The sequence below is a fragment of the Nyctereutes procyonoides genome, unplaced genomic scaffold (assembly GCF_905146905.1).
Source record: "Nyctereutes procyonoides isolate TBG_1078 unplaced genomic scaffold, NYPRO_anot_genome, whole genome shotgun sequence".
NCBI lineage: Eukaryota > Metazoa > Chordata > Mammalia > Carnivora > Canidae > Nyctereutes > Nyctereutes procyonoides.
Window position 1 is genome coordinate 35,224,019 of NW_026575082.1, and position 20,693 is coordinate 35,244,711.

Sequence of the window (20,693 nt, forward strand, 5' to 3'; positions counted from 1 at the left end):
TGGATGGTTTCCTAGGCCCTAATCAGAACAATGTTGTTTTGTTGTTGTTTTTTTTTTTTTTTTAATCTGGGAATATATGGCCTACTGGTTTTATGTCTTGCTCCCCTCTCATCTATTCCCTAACTCAAATCTTGCTATGTAACCTCACTTTTAAGCTGTTAAAATGAACAGTAGGTAATTTCATTGTGAGAACTCTGAAAATTTCTAAATTCCATCACGAAACTATAACCAAAATGTTGGGGGTAAGAGTGTGAATCAAAACCAAGGTTGACTATGCAGTTAAAAGATATGGACAGGACTCTAATGTGTTTAAATTCCCCTTTGTCTGTTTGGACAAAGTGTAAACTATAGAAGCATCATTTAAAATGTATATCACTGGCAAAAGTAAGTCTTATTTTATCAGCTAAAGAAAATAAAATACATGTTTTAAAATGTCAGTACCTGTAACAATTGCTTTGCTTTAAAGTGTAGGGATGATTGGAGCCATAACTCTGTAAGCACAGTACTCTATCACTGTCTGTGAAGGCTCCCTTTGTGACTTTTGATTTATGTCAGCAAAGTTTACCAACAGCACTCAAAGTTTCTTACTATCTCCAACTGTATAAAACATATATATATATATATATATATATATATATATATATATATATGTATATATTAAAACAGGGCTACTCATATAATCAACAAAGATGTTAGGTAAAATCAGTTTCCCATATATGATGAGACAGGGAAATCAAAACAATAAACTCATATTTACTATAGATGCTGAATCTGAACAATGAACTGGATGAATAATGGAAAATTTGAAAGAAATGTTGCTGTCCTTTATGTACTAATAGTTAAACATGTCATAGAAATACAGACAGTAGTTGGAATATTGTTTTATTTTAATTTAAATTTTTGTCTTAGTAGGAATCAAATAGAATGCCATTCAAAAAATAAGTGAAGGACATGAGAATAGCAATCTCGATTTAATCTCTTTTGCATGCTAGAGAATAAAAGAATAATTGACATCGCAGGAAGGAACACGGAGAGAAGAAATGATAATATTGTAATTGCAAGGGAATGGGACATAGGACAGATTTTGGAATGGTCTCCACTATCCACCATGAGTTAAACATAGCACTATACTGGGGGCTCTGTATTTGAAGCTGTGTAAGATAACTGGTTCCTGGTAGAAGAGGATGCTAAAAGGGTATCTGAGAACCTGGAAGTTAAGAGTGTTAAGTGTTCAGAAAATACTGAACAAGGTGGAGTAAGTGAGATTACAGACTACCGTCTGTGTTCCTTTTTATGGAGTTTCTGGGGTAGAGCATAGATTCCCCCATAGTCTCCAAGCCCAGAGGGAGTAACTAGAAAGTATAAAACTATTGCATTTCACTACAAAAGGCAAAACATAATATAATTATAAGAAAAATCAAGCAAATTCAACATAAAGGTATTCTTTAAAACAACTTGTTTACTCTTTGGAAATGGTAACATCATGAACAACCAAAGTAAAGCTGAAAAACTGTTCAGAATTTGAAAAGCCTAGAGAAAAAAAAAAGATTACATGCAACATATGATGCTGGATTAGACTCTAAATCAGATAAAAAGGGAAATTTGACCATATAGAACATTATTGGTCAAGGGGCATAATTTGAATAAAAACTGTATATTGTATCAGTGTTAACATTATTGATTGGTAGGTGTATTGTAGTTGTGCAAGAGAATCTCTTTGCACTTAGGAGATGCAGGCTGGAGTTTTTAGATATAACAGGTCACAATGTTAGCAATTTGCTGTCACAGTGTTAGGCAGTACCAGGAATAGCCAAGGGACAAAAGGTGAACAATGGAGGAATCCAAGTGAAGGGCATAAGTGTTCACTCTACTACTCTTATAACTTTTCTCTGAGTATGAAATCACTTCAGAATAATGAGTTAAAAACTAAAAGCATGACAAGCATTCATGTTATGGCTCTGGTAGTGGCTAATCATGTGGACTTTGAGCCTATTTCCTCTGTAAAATAAAAATAACCTGCCCCTTCTACATCGCATTTGAGGATCAGTGAGATAATGGGATCACAAAGTACTATTTACATTTCTAAGATTTGGAAAGATATTTTATAGGAAAGAAAAGAGTGATTTTTCAACCCAGCCACACTTATATCGCAAATGAAATTTAGATTTTAGATATGAATTTTAGCTTTGTTTCCAATTATACTACGACTATTCCTCAACCAAAGAATGCCCTGAGAATGAAGATTTTTTCTGTAACAATAGTAAGAGATTTTAAACCAAGCTTAAACATACTAAAACAAGTAAACCAAACAAAGCATGTATGTAATCATGTGACTATGGGTGCTTGCTCCTTGCAGTTTTACGGTATTTGTACTATTATCCTGGGGAATTTGTACTATTATCCTTTCTTGCACATCAATTATAAGTGAACAGAACTCATCATAGTCAGTGTTCTGAAGTTTGGGAAGGGTCAATTTGGTGTAAGGAACATCTTTTATGTCTCCACTGAGCACTAGTTTTTTTTTTTTTTACTATGTTGGGGATATAAAAATAAATTCTTTACTGTTTCTTCTAGCTCTTCTTTACTATTTCTTCTTCATCTACCCATGTTCTTTTGATGTTAACTCTTCATTAAAATAAGGAAATTTTGATGAATCATATATTTACACTTTGCCTCTCATATTTTGGCTGAAACTTACTCAGAGAGTTGCCTCAACCAGTTTTATTATGAGCTAGAGTAAATATGAGAATCACTTGCATCATTTCTGCAATAGCAGGTCAATGTCACAAAAAATATTGGAAAAATAAATCACATTTTCCTCATCCCTTTCGTCATCAGCTGGTTCACTCTTCCCCCCATAACTAACCTTCTCAAGCAAATACCAAAAGATTACTGGTATTTTAACAAATACCAAATTCAACAGCATTTTCTTAATCTGTATTATTTTTTGTTTTGTTTTGTGAAGTAAAGTGATTGACACAGCCAGCCACTGCTGTCCTTTATTCTGGACCTTTTTTTCCCTTAGATTTCTATGAGAGTCTGTGTGATCTCTTTGAACATGGCCTTGGATCTTTATTTGGTTTTCTTTCTCCAACGGTACACCTCCATGATTCTGGTCTTGGCACACTTCTCTCTCTCTTTTTTTCCCCCTTTGGGATCACATTAAGTAATTAAGTCATCTTGAGATGAGTCATCTAGAAGTCTCTGACTCCAGACTCATCTTTCCTCTTCAACACCATGCAGCTGGGTACAATCGCCTGCTTTATATCACTATGCATTGTCTATACATATCACATTATCCATAGTGTGCCAGAGCCTCCAACTCTCTATACCCAAACCTACCCATGCACCAGCATCTCTTCAGCTCTGTGAAATGGACCAATCAGAAAAGGAAACTAGAAAAGGAGAGACATTTTTGTAAGGCATGAAAATGAGTGCTTCAAATCACAGGAAGAAAGAGTGGGCTGTGTTCTGCAGTAAGAATTAGGAAAACTAGGTACACCTTATAGTAATTTAACTTGGAATAGCTATGAACAAATTGATTTAAAGTGAAGAAAGAGAAGATACAAGATGGAAGCAGGAAAAGAGAGAACGGGTGAGAGCATAGGGGAAGAAGTTTGAACGTTAAGCATGACAATAAAACAATGTAAGTCCTTTTATTTATTCTTTGCTAGAATAGAAAGGCTCTTGCCCTGAGTAGAATGTTCCTTGAAAAATGATTTTTAACCTATTGTGATAAATAAGTCCTTCAAGAACATTTAGGGAAATATATTCTCAGAATAAAATCTGGCTTATACTGTTACAGAACAATATGCATTAATGTTTAAAAATTAGTCAAAATCTCCCACAGGAGAAAGAGTTAAATTGAAGTTTAAATAATACTTTTTAGCTTGAAATATACCCCATACTGTTAGATAATGCAAGGATGTTGAGAAAAGTAACTAAAAACTAATTCACCAAGTTTGTAAAATCAAATATTCTATACTCTAGATAATCTTAATATTGCTCAGTCACTGTAAATCAGATTATTCTTGAGATTGTATTTAAGTCAAGGCAAGACAGTCTTCTATTTACAAATGTAATTTAGTCTCCTGAGTAGGTAATCTTGTTAAAATATTGTCAGGTTAACTGAAATTGATTTGTGTTTACTAAACATAGTGAATACTAATCAAATATTAGACGCTGAGGTGTTGGAGGTATTTAAAACTTTGATAGACACTGTTAGTGCTTCACGGAAGAATTATTTTATTTGGTCTCAGAGGTCAACATTCCTTTTTAGACTGTTATTTAAAATAAAGAGAAAATGGGGAGACATGCCTGCATTTGCTTTATGAAACTTTGTGATTTGGGAATATTTGGGAGAATTTGGGATTAGTTTTTTTTTGGGGGGGGATGGGTGGTTATTTATATTTTATTTCCACTGCTACAAACACCGCATTTGCTTTTCCATCTGCTTAATTCCATTCTAGGTTTGCTATTCTCTACCACTCATAGCATCATTGAGCTTCACATAATAGCTTTTATAGGAGACAGGCATTACTAGGCAATTTGAAAAGCAGGTTGAAGATAAAGCCTGAGAGCTCACGTGCCCTGGCCTGGTGACTTGGCTCACTTCTGAAGCTTATACCAAATGGGCTGCCTGCATTCCTGTAGTGTATGTGTATTGGCTCTATGAGGCTTAAAGAAACATTTCCCCTAATACAATAATAAACCCACCATAATCATTCATTTTGGGGAAATTTTACAGTTGTTGGTTAACCTGCTCCCTTATGCCCTGCAATATTCATTAGCAGATTTCTCTGTTTATGAGTGATATTATATGGAAATGGTTATGGGAAGCTAACAGATGTAACCACTGAAATAAATTAGAAGGAAAAGTTCTGTTTTTTACAGATGGTTCTATTGAATATGCTCCCCCACCCCCTCCACTTTAACATTTAGTTTTCTTTCAACAGAAAACTTTTCTTTACTGACTACGGGAATGTGGCCAAAGTGGAGCGATGTGACATGGATGGGCTGAACAGAACAAGGATAATTGATTCAAAGACAGAGCAGCCAGCTGCACTGGCACTAGACCTAGTCAACAAATTGGTTTACTGGGTAGATCTTTACTTGGACTATGTGGAAGTAGTGGACTATCAAGGAAAAAACAGACATACTATCATTCAAGGCAGACAAGTAAGTACAATTTGGTTGGAAAATGCAGCTAAGGTAATAAAATGAATGGTATCCTACTAGGAAGAAGACCCAAAATTTGAATTGCAATGTTGAAAATTTCTGATGAAGTCAAGCTGCAAAGTGTCATAAAAATTGTGATGAGTTTCCTATATGGGAGAATGTTCTTTTCACAGTGCATTCCATAATATCAGAGATGCTGCTTACTTCCTCCTTTGCTCTATTAAAAGCAAAGCACATAAAACAAAAACCAACAAAAATAAAACCATAAACAAAGACAAAAGTGCCATACTAGTAAGAAAGAAATTAGCATTGGACAGATGTTTTAACCTATTAAAAGTAAAACTTAACTAAAAACTAATCTAAATAGCTTATTTATAAGGAGATAGACTATCATATCTCTCATGTGGCCTTGGAGATATTTTGCTAAGAAGAGCGAATGCCTGCTTACAAAAATATTTTTTATTATTTTCATAGATTGGACTAAGTTTTGCCTTCTGATATATTCAAGTACTTCCTAGAATGAGAACTCTGTGAAAGTCACTGAGGTCAAGATCTTTCCCATCTGTATAGTTTTCTCTTGCTGAATTACATGATTTTGCAGATAACAGTAGACACTCAAAGGAGATCTCTAAGTAGAAATAAGCTTATTGAGTAGTGTACTTTCTGAAATTCAAGTTTGCTTCCATGATTACATTAATTTCTTGTGAGATTCTAATTCTATGGAGCCTAAATACATGATTCCCTTTTCTTTCTTTTTCAATCGAAGACAAAAATATTATTTAATGATCCCTTAAAGTTATCTTTCTTTTCTAATCAGTTTTTAACAATGAAATTATTTTTTCCTTCCTTTGCAGACAACAAATGCACTAATCTGGGAGTAAAACAAAATTTTTTAAGTGTCTGATCTTAGATATGAGGCCAGTTATTTCTTTCTTAGCTTTGTCCTGAAAAATTTGATTTCTTTGGAAAGACTTAGTTATGACTTTTAGAGGATCTAATCTATAAAATAATTGTGGTGGGTCTTCTTTTTACCTATATAATTACAATTTTAAACTCTGAAATAAAGATAAGAAATTCAAATTATTTTCCTTATGACTCCTTTTTAAAAGTTTTCTAATATATGTTTTTTTAATTATTATTTTTTTTCATTTCTATTGCCTATATATATATTTTTTTCTGATTCCCTAGACATATGCTTGCTCTGCCACTAAGTAGCCCAACATAGATAAATTTTTCTAAATATTTGGGCTATAAGCAGAATGATCTCTCTACCACTCTATGCTCCTCCCATCTGTGTGGGCAGTAGTGTAGCAGGCAACAGTGCACTTACTTTATAGGGAACAAGTTCTTCTGAAGGAAGGAACAGGGACAGTGAGTACAATTTCATCTTTACCATGTGATTGTATTTTCTACCCTGCCCAGTTGTCCCCTCTGTGGCTATGCTTTCTTTCTTGCATGTGGGTCGGCAGTTATGTAAATAGCAATATAAGTATGCCACAACCACATGCTCCCAGATGAATGGCTCCAAACTTTGGTCAATACATGCATGAGATTAATTGCAATGGAAGAATTCAGTTTATTTGCAATTTTTATAAGAAACAGTATTGTTCAAGTCAAATTTGGGCTTAGATATACCTAGTGACTATGATGTCAGCTTATATGGAAATGATATTAGTAAATAAACACATGACACCCCTACTCCTCCTCTCTGGCAGATCATCTGTGCACAAGCCATAGGTACACAGGGGAATGACCCTTCCATAGGAAAACATTATTTGGGCTTTAACATGGAATGATTCTTCTCATAAATTCCTATCTTTCATCTCTAACCTAGATGTGAAGAAATGAGATATGATCACCAACCCTCATGCGCCCCTACCCAAAACAAAACATGCAGGAGCCAGGCTTCTTTTAATTACAATTCACACGAGGCCAAGAGATAGTAATTACGAGTCAGGTAGGGTAATAGAGATAATAAATCTAAGGCTTTTGCTTAAGGTACAATATTGATAAAATTTCCTGATTAAAATAGAAAATTTTATAATTCTGTTCCATAAAAAAATTTTACAGTGAGGGGCACCAAGGTTGCTCAGTCAGTGAAGTGTCTGGTTTTGGTCTCGAGTCATGATCAGGGTCCTGGGATAAGCCCCAGTCAAGCTCCCTGCTTAGTGGGGAGTCTACTTCTCCCTTCACCCCTCCCCCACTCATGTTCTCCTCTCTCTCTCTGAAATGAATAAATAAAATCTTTAAATAAATAAATAATAAACAAACAAAAATAAATAATAAATACTTAGAGTCAATCCACACATACCTTTTCAAATTCTCTTAACTACAAACCTATATGAAAAGTGCAATATAAGGCCAAAGAATTGTGACAGTTTTTTTTCAACAGAATCTCTATATCAAATCAAATAATAGTCTCACCCTACCCTGACACAGAACCATTTTAAAGTAAATGTAATACGAGGAATACCCAAAAGCATTGTGCTTAGCATGCAGCCATTTGTATGAGAAAATCAATAAACTCATTCTTCCTCTGCTTTACTAGAAGCTTGCCATGACTTCAAGAAGTCCATTCTTCCATTCAATCCCCAGGACCTCTGCTAAAGAGAATTATGTTGTTAAAGTGTCAGGGATAGCAAAGCAATTAGTTCCATTTCTGTTATGAATAGGCTTTAGAAACATATGTGATTTCTGAGTAAAGTGCTTTTTTTTTTTTACAATTATGCCAAACATGAGGTTTCATTATTTATTATTTTCCATGATAGGACAAGTATTTGTCTAAATGTAACTTGTGTTTAAAATATATATGTATAAAAATAATATATATATATATATGTATATATATAGAGAATATTGAACTTATAAAATAAATTATCAAAGATATTTTCTCATGAGTCCTTACACAACCAGAATTTTAGATTCTGTATCTCCTGAATATATGAACAAGCAGCTCATAAAAACATCTTAAAGTTTATATAACAGTGCCATAAACATCTTATTAAATAAATATACTTGGAAGTTTAGTTCTCACTTGCCTTTGAAAAGTAGCTAGTATACATGTATTCTTAATAAATCATGAATAAAATTCTCCATACATTTGGAACTGCTTTATCTACTACTGCATAATATTTTCTTCTCAGAGGGAAAAAAATTAAATTGGTGAAATATTTCATTCTTTGAGAAAAAATAAATGATAATATGTGTGTGACTTTCCTACTGTGGGAATTTTCCACAGTAGTAAATAGCAATAAGTTTTTCTTTCAAGTTGAAAGCAGCATAATTAAAAATCATAGTTATTTTTGCCCCTCCATATAGGTCAGACATCTTTATGGTATAACTGTGTTTGAAGACTATTTGTATGCAACCAATTCTGATAACTTCGATATCATAAGGATAAATCGATTTAATGGCACTGATATTCATTCATTAATTAAAATGGAAAATGCTCGAGGAATCAGAATTTATCAAAAAAGAACTCAACCAACAGGTAAGACACAAGACCTCTTAATGGGGCTTGAATGGGAATATGGTCTTTGTGCTTTGTATGGAGTTAAAATGAGTGGTCATAAATTCTCTGCTTGATAGCAAAAGTGTACATGTCTGCTTGATAAAATGGAATAGCTCTCCCTGCACAAGTCTAAGTGACAAATTGTTCAGTTCCTAGTGAATTGTTTCTACAACCATAGAATTGAAATGATGGCTAAATTTAGATTCAGGAAAGAGCTTTCAATCACAGTGTGTGTAGACAAGAAGCCCAGATGCTTAGATGTTAAGGTTTTTTTTTTTTTTTGTACCATTTTGGGAGACATTTCAAATCAGATGACTCTCATACAGTATCCAGTTTTTATAGTAGTCTTTCCTGTCTCTTAACCTATCATAATTATTCTTTAATATTAGTTACTTAAAAAGTAACTTTTAATGAGAAGTCTATAATTTTTCTAAGTATTTCTTAAAAACACAAACTAGCTATTTTTGCATAGTAGATTAGTGATGATTATTCATCAATGCAATATACACTCAATTATTTATGGATTAGTGAAATGGGATGCCTAGGTGGCTCAGAGGTTGAGCCTCTGCCTTCTTCTTAGGGCGTGATCCTGGGATCCTGGGATGGAGTCCCTCAATGGGGCTCCCTGCAAGGGAGCCTGCTTCTCCCTCTGCCTATCTTTCTTCCTTTCTCTCTGTGTGTCTCATGAATAAATAAATAAAATATTTTTAAAAAAACAGAAAAAGAATAATGTAATATATGAGAATGACCAACCCCAAATTTTCATCATCTTTCTTTTCTTCAAATTGAAACTGATTTAGAATTACTTAAACATTAACATAGATTTTGTTGAGGCAATGTATTGTCACAAATCCATTCACTGTAAATTTAAACTTGGAATTCTATAAATAACCTTATTAGAGTTTGGTGTTAGGATTTATTTATTTGCCAATTATTCTTGACCATTTACTATGTGCCAGGAACTATTGTATAAACACCGGCATTACAGCAGTGAAAAAAAAAATTCTTGCCAGTATGAGACTTGTATCCTAGTAGAAAAAACATAATTTTACAATGACCAGGTAAGTTATTATTATTTTAGAAGATGTTGAGTGCCCTAGAGAAAAATAAAACAGAGTCTCAGGGATGGGGATGATTTGCAATTTTATATTGAGTGGTCAGAGGAAGTCCCACTGAAATAATGAAATAAATGAAGGCTTGAAATAATTGAAAAAGTGAGGCACAGACATACAGGTAGAGAGAAGAGCAAGCACAAAGACCATGAGGAAGAGAATGCTTAAATTTTTCAAGGAACAGCAAGGACACATGTGTGTCTTTCACTCAACAGAGTGAAAAAGAAAATGAAGTAGAAGATGAGATTGGAGAAATGAAGGAGGATCATAATGGATAAGGCCCTATAAACTATTGTAAACCTTTTTTCTTATACTTTTATTGAGATGAAGCATATTTAGGAAGCATTAAGCAGAGGAGTCTCATGATATGACTGGCTTTTTAAGGGAATCACTATGGCTACTGTGTTCACAATACACTTTGGGGGACAAGGATAGGGGATCAGAGATCTTTTCATTTAGAAAGATCAAGAATACAAAACAAACATGGCACAATTTTTAAAAGCATAATCATTTTATTATTAAAAGAAAATTATTGTTATGTTATTTGTCACAATTTCAGGTAAGTGGTGATCAAAAGGAAGTATAATTACAATAGTATATAAAATCTTACATTCCTACCACAGCCTTTTTTTCTTTAACTCATCTTTTTCTCATTCTCTTCATATGGTACTTTCCCTTTTTTTCCCTTTCTAACTTCTACACTCATGAAATTTCCTTCTTTTTCTCAATGTCCACATATTAACTAGCCTCCTCCTTTTAAAAAATTACAGTCACACACACACACACACACTCACACATAGATTCAATTTGTGGTACACTTCTCAAAATGGCAATGAACTCAAAACTGATGGGAAAAAAACTGTTTTAGCACTTCTCAATAAAGACAGTTACTGAATTATATCTCTTCTAGGTTAAGTGTCCATATAATGGGTTTCTTCCAAAGAAATCTTTTCTCTGCTTAATTACCTAACCTGGGGGTATCGTTACAGCATCTTTTACACTTATAAGAAATACATATTTTCAAAAAGAACACCAACCATGCATTAAAAAAGTCACGTTTCTTATTTTGCCTACGTGTTAACAGTTTAAATTAGTATAAAAGCAGAATTGTGTTTTTAAACATAGCCTGAGGAGGAATTTGGCAAATTCCTACTTCTTATATGAGGTGTAAGCTCTTTTTTTCCAATTGATTATGGTAATAAATAGCTGAGTATAAAGGTTTTTGATAAGATTCCCTCTTGCGCTGCAAAAGTTTCAACATACCAATGCACATAATTATCTTATCTTTGGATAATTTCTAAGTGTGCTGTTTTTTATTTGTTGTAGTCAGAGGCCATGCATGTGAAGTGGATCCATATGGAATGCCAGGGGGATGTTCACACATCTGTCTGCTCAGCAGCAGTTACAAAACACGGACCTGTCGCTGCAGGACGGGCTTCAACTTGGGAAGTGATGGCAGGTCGTGCAAAAGTATGTTGTTAAAATCAAACATTCTGCCAGCAGCTACTGCTTCAGAATAGTATTTTGTTTGTTTGTTTGTTTTCGTATTAATTAGCAACATCAACATCAGCAATAAGTTTTCAACAGGTGACATTTGCCTGCAAAACGTACCAGCCATTTTTATCAGTATTTAGGGCTTTTTGTTTGTTTTGTTTTGTGATGATGTGAATGAGAAATTGAATCAGGCTATAGAGTCATTAAATTTATGGACCACTAGGAAATTTTTCAGAAGGGAATATTTCTCAGAAGATCCTTTCCTTAATTCCCTAAAGAAGGTTTTTGGTCTAATGAGCCTGAATCATTGGTTGACCATACTTTCTCTTATCTAAACTAAGAAGCTGCTCCTAGTAATAGGTGTGTTGTTTAGTCCAACAGAAATCCACATAAAGTAATGTTTCACTTTATCCAGCATCACTGGGGAGTGAAATTCATTTCATTATTTAATTTTCCAGGTAACTGGAGCTATACTAATGAAATATCAATCTGTGTAACAATTTTATTGAAAAGCTTTCTAACACTTAGACATATCTTTGTTTTGTTTTTGAAATATGCTGAATAATTTAGTTGTTCCTTATTTAAATAAGTCAATAAATAATTTTATACCTGACTTTTGTAAACTTAGATTTTTGCCCCCAAAATAGTTAAATTAAAGTCTTTGCTTGGGGTCTTCATAATCAAGTATAGTAGATTGGTCCTTAAAGAAATTATGTCCATGTGTTAGACTGTTGTTCTTTGAATATCCCCCAATACCATAATTTTTAAAATTATGATGACTGCTTTTTACAGTGCCTATTATGTCTCCATTTTGTTATAGCAATGTCTTTTTATTTCTGTCAGTATCCTCTCTCTAGTCACTCTCTTACCATTTCTTAATGAGACATGAATTTCTTGTCATGTGCTTCCTGAGGACTATGAGATTTAGATTATTAAATTTGTTAAAATTTAAGTCTAAATGGTAGTACAAACATTTTTAAATCAATCAACCCAAAAGACTCAATGATAAATATATGTATTGGTATTTTGTTTTCATTTCTAACTTTGTATGAAATGCTGAGTCTCATGTTTAAGAGATCCTCTGGATAACTGAGAATTAGAAGCCTCAAGGTGAGCGAAGTTGTATGTGTGCATGCATGTGTGTGTGTGTGTGTGTGTGTGTAACCAGCCTTTCAACTGGTGTGCTTAACACTTGAAAAGTAGTGGCACATCATTAAAAATAGAATCATACACATTTATACATACATATTTGCATGCATGCATACCTACGTATATAAGTTTGGGGGGAAAAACAGGATCACAGTTGCATAAACTTCAATCACCCTTAATGTAGTCTATCAATCGAGGTATATTTACATTGAGAGACAATTCCAGTCACTTTAAGTTGAAAGATTAAATCCAAATAGATAGGTGCTCACATAGCCAGTGAAAATCAGCAATAGCTTCTAGATTCAGTCCTAAGAACATCCCTCAAAACCACCATTGAACTACCCTGGCTTAAAACTGGAAACCTGCCACAATAGGAAGGCAGGGCATCAGGAAGTCATAAAATGGTAATGATAACTTCAAAGATACACCATTTTAACTGATATCCAGGGATCTCCTCAACTTGCATTTAAACTATTAGTTCCAGAAATATGTCACAACTGATCGTTTCCTATTGGCAAACAAAACAAAACAACACCCTCTTGCTTGCCACTTGATATAAACAAAGGAAGAACACTATTGTGGAAAAATTCAATTTCTCCTTTGGATGAATACCAACAGAAGTAGCAAAAGGCGTTCTTATTTCCATATTCCAAACTTGAGTCAGTACATCTTATTATAGGTACTTAAAACCAGGTCTATTGCTCTATGAGAGTCTCTGAAATTATGACTTTTAGTTTCAGTTGTCTATCGTATAAGAAAACACACCAGAAGAAATTTCAAAGTAGGTATTGAATGACTAAAGTAAGTGACTTAAGTAAACAATGGGAAAAATGGTGATTCTTATTTAAAGCATATACATACTTCAGTTGGTTAAGCATCAGACTCTTGATTTTGACTCAGGTTGAGATCTCAGGAGTTTGAGATTGAGCCCTGCTTGGGGCTTTGTGCTCAGTGGGGAGTCTGCTTGAAGTTCTCTCCCTCTGCCTCTCCCCCTCATACTAAATAAATAAATGAATAAATAAAATATTTAAAAAAGAAAACATGAAGCACACGCATACACACATACCTTAAACCAAGTATCTGAAGTACCAGATTTACCAGTTACCACTGAAAACATCAATTAAAAATAAACATTAGCATAACTGGGTATGGTGAAACTAGTGTTCTTATCCATTTCTAATAGAATTGGAAATTGATGTCACTATTGGGAAGACATTAGATAAATATTTAAAAAAAACCATAAAATTAACAGTATTCTTTAAGAAGTGATTCCTCTTTTGACTGAAGAAAGTCATTGTAAATGTACTTATAATAACAAAAACCCAGATACAATCTAAATATCCAGCAATAGGGATCCCTGGGTGGCGCAGCGGTTTAGCGCCTGCCTTTGACCCAGGGCGTGATCCTGGAGACCCGGGATCGAATCCCATGTCGGGCTCCCGGTGCATGGAGCCTGCTTCTCCCTCTGCCTATGTCTCTCTCTCTTTCTCTCTCTGTGTGTGTGTGTGTGTGTGTGTGTGTGAGACTATCATAAATAAATAAAAATTTAAAAAAATAAAAATAAATAAATATCCAGCAATAGGTAAACAGCTGACTACATTGTATTACCTCTCTAGCAGGGAATATGATGCTGTCATTGAAAATAATGTTTTGAAGACTTTAAAAAATATCATTTCTTTAAAATGAGGTACTAAAGTGCTTACACAAGATCCTTATTTTTAATTTTTAAATTTTTTAAGATTCCTATTTTTTAAAAACAAAAATATTTATGCATATGAGTTGGTAGAAAATGTTAATTTTCAAATAAATCTTTGCTACTTTTAAGCAATATGCAATATTTTTAAAAGATACTCTTGAAAGTAGGTGGACACTGACAGGATGTGAGGGCAATGAGGAAGAAGAATGTTAATATTCTTTACCAGCGATTCCATTCCTAGAAGTGTATACTTAGAGATCATCTAAGAAAGTGTGTAAAATGCTAGGTTGAAGAAAACATGCTTATCTCAGTATTATTATTATAATAATGAAAAGATAAAACCAACCGGGGAACAGTTTGACAAATTATCATATATTACACTGATCATACTGAAAGAATTAATATAAAGTTTAAAATAATAGATCAACATAGAACATAATTTTGATGCTAAGATTTAATAATAAAAGCACAATATAAAATTGAGTGTCGGGGCACCTGGATGGCTCAGTGGTTGAGCATCTGCCTTTGGCTCAGGTCATGATTCTGGGATCCTCCTAGGGAGCCTGCTTCTCCCTCTGCCTATGTTTCTGCCTCTCTCTCTATGTCTCTCATGAATATATAAATAAAATCTTTAAAAATATATAATAAAAGTGAGTGTCCTATGTAATTAATTGCACATTTAAAAATAACTAAATTAAATTTAAAATAGTCACATGAAGGAATACAACGTAACAGTGAAAATAAGTGAAGAGTGACTACAACAACCATGGATGAATATTACAAATATAATCAGAATAAAATTCACAGAAGAGATCACATATGCAATTCAAATATGCAAAATCAATTTCTGTTGGCAAGTACATATAACATGTACTAAAACTTGACAAAATACATGATAAAATTATCAATATATTGGACGTCTTTGGGATGAAAAGGGAATAGGAAAAGAAGGGGTGGGGAATAGGTTTAGGGCACATGCATACCTTCCAATGTTCTGGAAATATATTTTTAAATTCTGTGCCAGGTACATGAAATTTGTTTTCTCTTTATATATTAAAATATAATAAATATCGGTTTATATGCATTTAGAAGTCAATAACATTAATTTTAAAAGAAAACAAAGAAAATATATAAACTGATAATGTTGTTTATATTGAGGATGTTGAGTCTATGAGTAATTAATCATTTTTCCCTTTTTTCTCCAAATTTTCTATAGCTTAGTTATTTTACTTTGCTAAGAATCTCGCTTATGTTACTGTTATCGAATTGTAATTGAATAATATGTATCCTCAGTTTTATTAATAAAACTCAGAATGTTTTTCCTTTTATATATATTTTTCAAATTGATATATATATATTTTTTTTCCAAAGTGTTTATAAACTAAGTCAATGTCTCTAGCCATTGGAGAGCCTGGCATGTATTTCCATATGAAAATATGAAGGAGTCAATTCATTCTGTTGAAAAAGCTACATTGATTCTGGCATTTTAAACTGGGAAATTGTTTCTTTTTGTTTGAGGTTTTTGTATTTGTTTTATTTCGTTTTGTTTCATTTTTGGTAAGGGCTGTGTTATACATCAGAGTTACTGGCAGAAGGCATCAACCTCTAACATTCTAATTAAGATGTAAAGAAAAAAGTGATGCTGTAACTGGCATTTTATTTCATTCCTTAAAAGAATAAATCACTTGTTTAGACATCTGTAATATATTCACATGCATATGTGATACTGTGTGATTCCATTTGTTTGCCTTTGACAGCCTTAGATGCAAACTCCGAGGTGGGATGTTTTAAATGTCTAAAGTTTTTAGAATTGTCAGACATAATGAATGCTACAGTTAGTATCTACAGAATGTGTTAGACTGCAATGAATTGTAAAACTAAACGTGCCGGATGTTTTCATAAATGTCCATTTTACTGTTACCAGTTATCCAATGATCTGTCATGTTTTTGTTACACAGGCAGTTATAGACAAAAGAATAATTAACTAAATATAACCCATTCATGGAAGTAATTTCTGTTTTAATTAAAGTAATGCAATTAGCAGGCCTTCTTGCATCAAGATACATTTGGCATATTTTAGAGTTTAATTTTTGGTATTGAATTTAAAAAACGCTAATTGCGCCAGTTAATTAAACAGTGGCATTCTGCAGTGTAAAGAAGATTAGGCAGCCTCAGTTGTTTGTGTTTGTAATCTTTCTTCTGCAGGACCGAAGAATGAGTTGTTCCTCTTTTATGGGAAAGGACGCCCAGGAATTGTTAGAGGAATGGACTTGAATACCAAGATAGCTGATGAATACATGATCCCCATAGAGAATCTGGTAAACCCTCGTGCTTTAGATTTCCATGCAGAAACCAATTATATCTACTTTGCTGACACCACCAGTTTCCTAATTGGCCGGCAGAAGATAGATGGCACCGAGCGAGAAACCATCCTGAAAGATGGTAAGTGACAACATGTGATATTAGCATCAAACTGCCCACAGATAAAGTGAGGTGAGAGGATGAATCCAACATACTGTAAAACTTACTTTAACCAGAACCTAAGTAGTTACTTTTGATTTAAAAATATTTGTTAATTTAATTTTCTTGAGTGACATTATTTCTACATGTTTTTCGCATACCAGCATATTAAAACCTCCAGGCTGAAACGGAACTTCGGATTGTCCACCACATTGTAAACATTACTGGAATTAAATTAAGCTACTTATTCACTTTCATAGAAAACGTAGATTTACAATTGTGTTCATAGTGCTATATGGCAGGACATAAGATTTCACAGGACATTAGAAACTTGTGCAATAGTTGATTCTTACTAGGATGTTGGTCATGTCATTCAAAGTGCATTAGAAATTTCAATGTCCCCATTGTCATTGCATTTCGTGCATATTGTTTCTTACTTTATAAATCATTAAAATTGAGTTCTCTGGAGTTGCCCTTGAAATATCCGTATTCACAGAGAAACTTTGTTTATACCTAGTTGTACTTATATTTATATGCAAGACTATATTTGCAAACATATATGCCTATACTTTATTAAAACAGTGTATTTTATAAATTTCATGGCTTAGGAGCAACCGATCAAGTAACAAACTAATATAACTTGGTATAAGTAGAAAATATCTTTTTTAAGATTTTATTTATTTATTCATGAGACACACAGAGAGAGAAGCGGAGACTTAGGCAGAGGGAGAAGCAGGCTCCATGCAGGGAGCCCGATGCAGAACTCGATCCCGGACCTCGGGATTACACCCTGAATCAAAGGTAGATGCTCAACTGCTGAGCCACACATGCATCCCAGGAGAAAATAACTTTAATAATTAAGCAAGGCAAATCATTGACTGCTAGTCAGTCACCTGTAGACGTGTTCAGTAATGATTCTGGTACTCAGTTTCCTCACATATACAATCTGCTTACTTCTCAAATATTTTAAAAATCCTTCATTTAGGGAACATTAATTATGTGCTTATTAGATGAGGAACACTGTGCTAGCTCTCTTAGAAGATGAAAGGAATGTTAGAAAGTGGTTACCACCTTTAAGGAGTTCATAATCTACCTTTGGAAATAATATAAATGCACAAAAAATGTAAATACTTTGCAGCATTTGATTTAATTAAGTTTAAGTGGACCCAAAGAAATATATAATTATTGGAGAATGTCCATGTAATGGGTCTCCACAGGAAGGAAAAAAATGTCTTCATGTGAATGTTCCTAGAGAACTTTATGTGTACAGGAAGAATTTGGGGTAGATCTTAAAGGAAGAATGTTACAAGGTAGGGGAGGATATTTTAGCCACCAGGAATTCCGTAGAAAAAAAGAAAAAAAAAAAAAAAACAATCAAGAACTCCAGAAAGAGAATGAGGGGGCATAAAGTAGATCATTACAGGAGGTTTTGGTTGCAGGGAATAGGGTCAGAGGATCGATGAAAAGTGAGAGGTGATTAAATGAAAGACCTGAAATGTGATGTGAAGGGACTGGAGGAAATCCTGAAGGGCTAAGGGGCAGGAAATGCTTTGAGTCAAAGGATAATGTGAATGAAAACATATTTTAAGAGAATCAATCTGGTGGTGGTGTGCAGAATGGAGCAGAGAGGGCCACCTGTGTGACTTAGTGGTTGAACGTCTGCTTCGGCTCAGGTCTCATGATCCTGGGGTCCTGGGATCAAATCCCACATCAGGCCTTTCAGGAAGGACTGAAATGTAACATAGAAGGTTCTTGGTTTCCTTTCAAAATGCGTCAGTTCCTGTGCTGTGACTGAATGTTCCAGCTAATAACCCTAACTTTTATGACAATATCTTATCAGTGACATTGGTAAATCTTTTCATTTCACCACAGCAACAGAGATCAGTTGTAATAGCCACTTGACTGCCAGGCACATCTGTACCATTTTGCTTTGGCAGTATGAAGGTTATGGGAACATTTTGTAGATTTCACACATGAAATTACTTAACATTTTGATATTCCTATGGAAGGACTGCTTAATGCTTTTTTATTAATCTTCTTTCTTACCAAGAGAATAATAATAGACATTATGATCTAGGATTAACAACATGTCAAGACAGAGCTTATATTTGGCAATTGACAGTTTATCATTCTTGAAATCAGAAAATTCTATGTGTAATCACTAATTTAGTCACTAATTTAGCTAGCATATCCACTATCCAACCTGAAGACTGAGAGGCAGTGCTTGGTTTGACAAAGTATTTTGTAAGGTTGGTAGAAATTCTGAGTCTTAGATAAATTTGTACAGTTTGAAGTACAAGGATATAAATATTTTGCTGTTTGTAAATAAAACATTAATATTTTGAACATCTTTCATGTAAGCTTAGAGGTTTTCTATAAAGAAAGAAAAACACCAACAGCATTTCAAAAAAGTCCCATCTCTATTCATTCTTTGATTTTTCTTTTTTTCTCTCAGAGGTGTATGGAAAACTTCCTAAATGTGGTATATTCTATAGTCTGTAGAATCTTGTGAGCTAAAACAGCAGTTAAATAAAAGGGAAAATTGTCCCTTACTTACATCTGGATACTTACATCTACCTCAATGAGTACTAAAAGTATCTATGAAATGAAAACATATTAGTGATTTAATTAAAATAGACTTCTATTAAGACAGAGCATTTACCAATCTGTAAGTTTTCTATTCTCTAGAATTCTTACTACAATTTTTTATAAAATTCATACTATTTCTTTTAATTTATTATTTGATTTATTTGATGGTCTAGTTAATAAATAAATTCTGCAAATGCCTTCACTGGTCCAGGTGCTATTATAGGTGATGGGAATGCTGCAGGAAATAGGATAAAGTTTCATACTTAGTTTGTACCTAAATAGTGAGAGGCAGATAATAAACACATAAATGAATAGGATAATGATAACTGCTGTACCAGAAATAAAGTAGGACACTGTGGTAAAAAGTAAAAGGAGATATCAACAGGAAGCACAATTAGACTAAGTGGTCAGGGAATTTAAATAAACCATTCTCTCTAGGTATAACTATTATACTATCTAAGAGAACAAGATAGATGCTTTTTATAAGATCAAATTCACTTTCATCTCCTTGGGTGTCCTGTCCAAGATTCATTTTTCATTGCAGTATGCATTATAATTTTCAGTAGAAAGGATAAAAATATAAAAATGATAATTTACTATTAAATTTATTATTGTATGCATTCTGTTAATGCAGTACTTGTTTCTACTGTATAAATTAATCCTACTGGGATACATATATCCAAATAGAAAGCATGTTAAAACCATCTTTCATATTGTTCCATATTTTTTAAATATTGAAAAAAAACCACTCAAAGCATTTTTCCTGAGTTTGAAAGATATTAATGCCGGCAGCTATAACAGAAAAACTACTTTCAACAGCTCCCATAATTAAACTGGAGATCTGAGGTCACCAAGTTGGTGGTAATTTGTTACAACAGCCACAGGTACTAACAGAAAGGCTGTGCTCATAACCAGTTTATGGACCGAACATATATATATATATATATATATATATATATATATATATATATATATATTTACGGTGGGTACTATTTGATTGAGATCCGAAATGGGTACAGGTTTCCACACCTCAGACTCTTTTTACTGATGGTATTTACAAGCATCATGAAATTGGAGAACAACGAAACACTTTGGATAGGAGGCAACTTAGGATCTCTTTTCTGACATTATGAATAGAAGTATAGCCAGGAGGAAAGGGAAGGAGTCTTTCTGTGCAGAACATATTCTCCAAATGACATGTTTGAAGATAATCTGTTGACATTCTATGGAAGGGTAGTGCCTTATTTGTATGTTAGCTTGTCCAGCATCTGAGGATCAAACCCTATTCTTCAGCTGGGTCCCATCACCGGCATCTCCGTACTCCCTCCATGGATTTTAGAATCCAACAGTTCCTTTGTGGGTTTGAAATGCATGATATTATACCTGGAACATGAATTATTAGTCATCATTGTAATCCTTAGAACCCTCACTACAGGGATGTCTGGGTGGCTCGACCTTCAGCTTCTGCCTTAGGCTCAGGGCATGATCCTGGGATTGAGTCCCA

General features: G+C 33.7%; 1 protein-coding gene across 1 annotated transcript in view; it reads left to right on the forward strand.

The window, feature by feature from the left end:
• LOC129514645 (low-density lipoprotein receptor-related protein 1B) overlaps window positions 1-20,693 on the forward strand; it is a 1,831,349-nt gene that overhangs the window by 1,054,568 nt on the left and 756,088 nt on the right. The window contains exons 8-11 of the mRNA XM_055333402.1: window positions 4,956-5,178; window positions 8,497-8,668; window positions 11,128-11,271; window positions 16,346-16,582. Coding sequence (XP_055189377.1) covers window positions 4,956-5,178; window positions 8,497-8,668; window positions 11,128-11,271; window positions 16,346-16,582 — 776 coding nt within the window. The remainder of the gene's footprint in view (window positions 1-4,955; window positions 5,179-8,496; window positions 8,669-11,127; window positions 11,272-16,345; window positions 16,583-20,693) is intronic.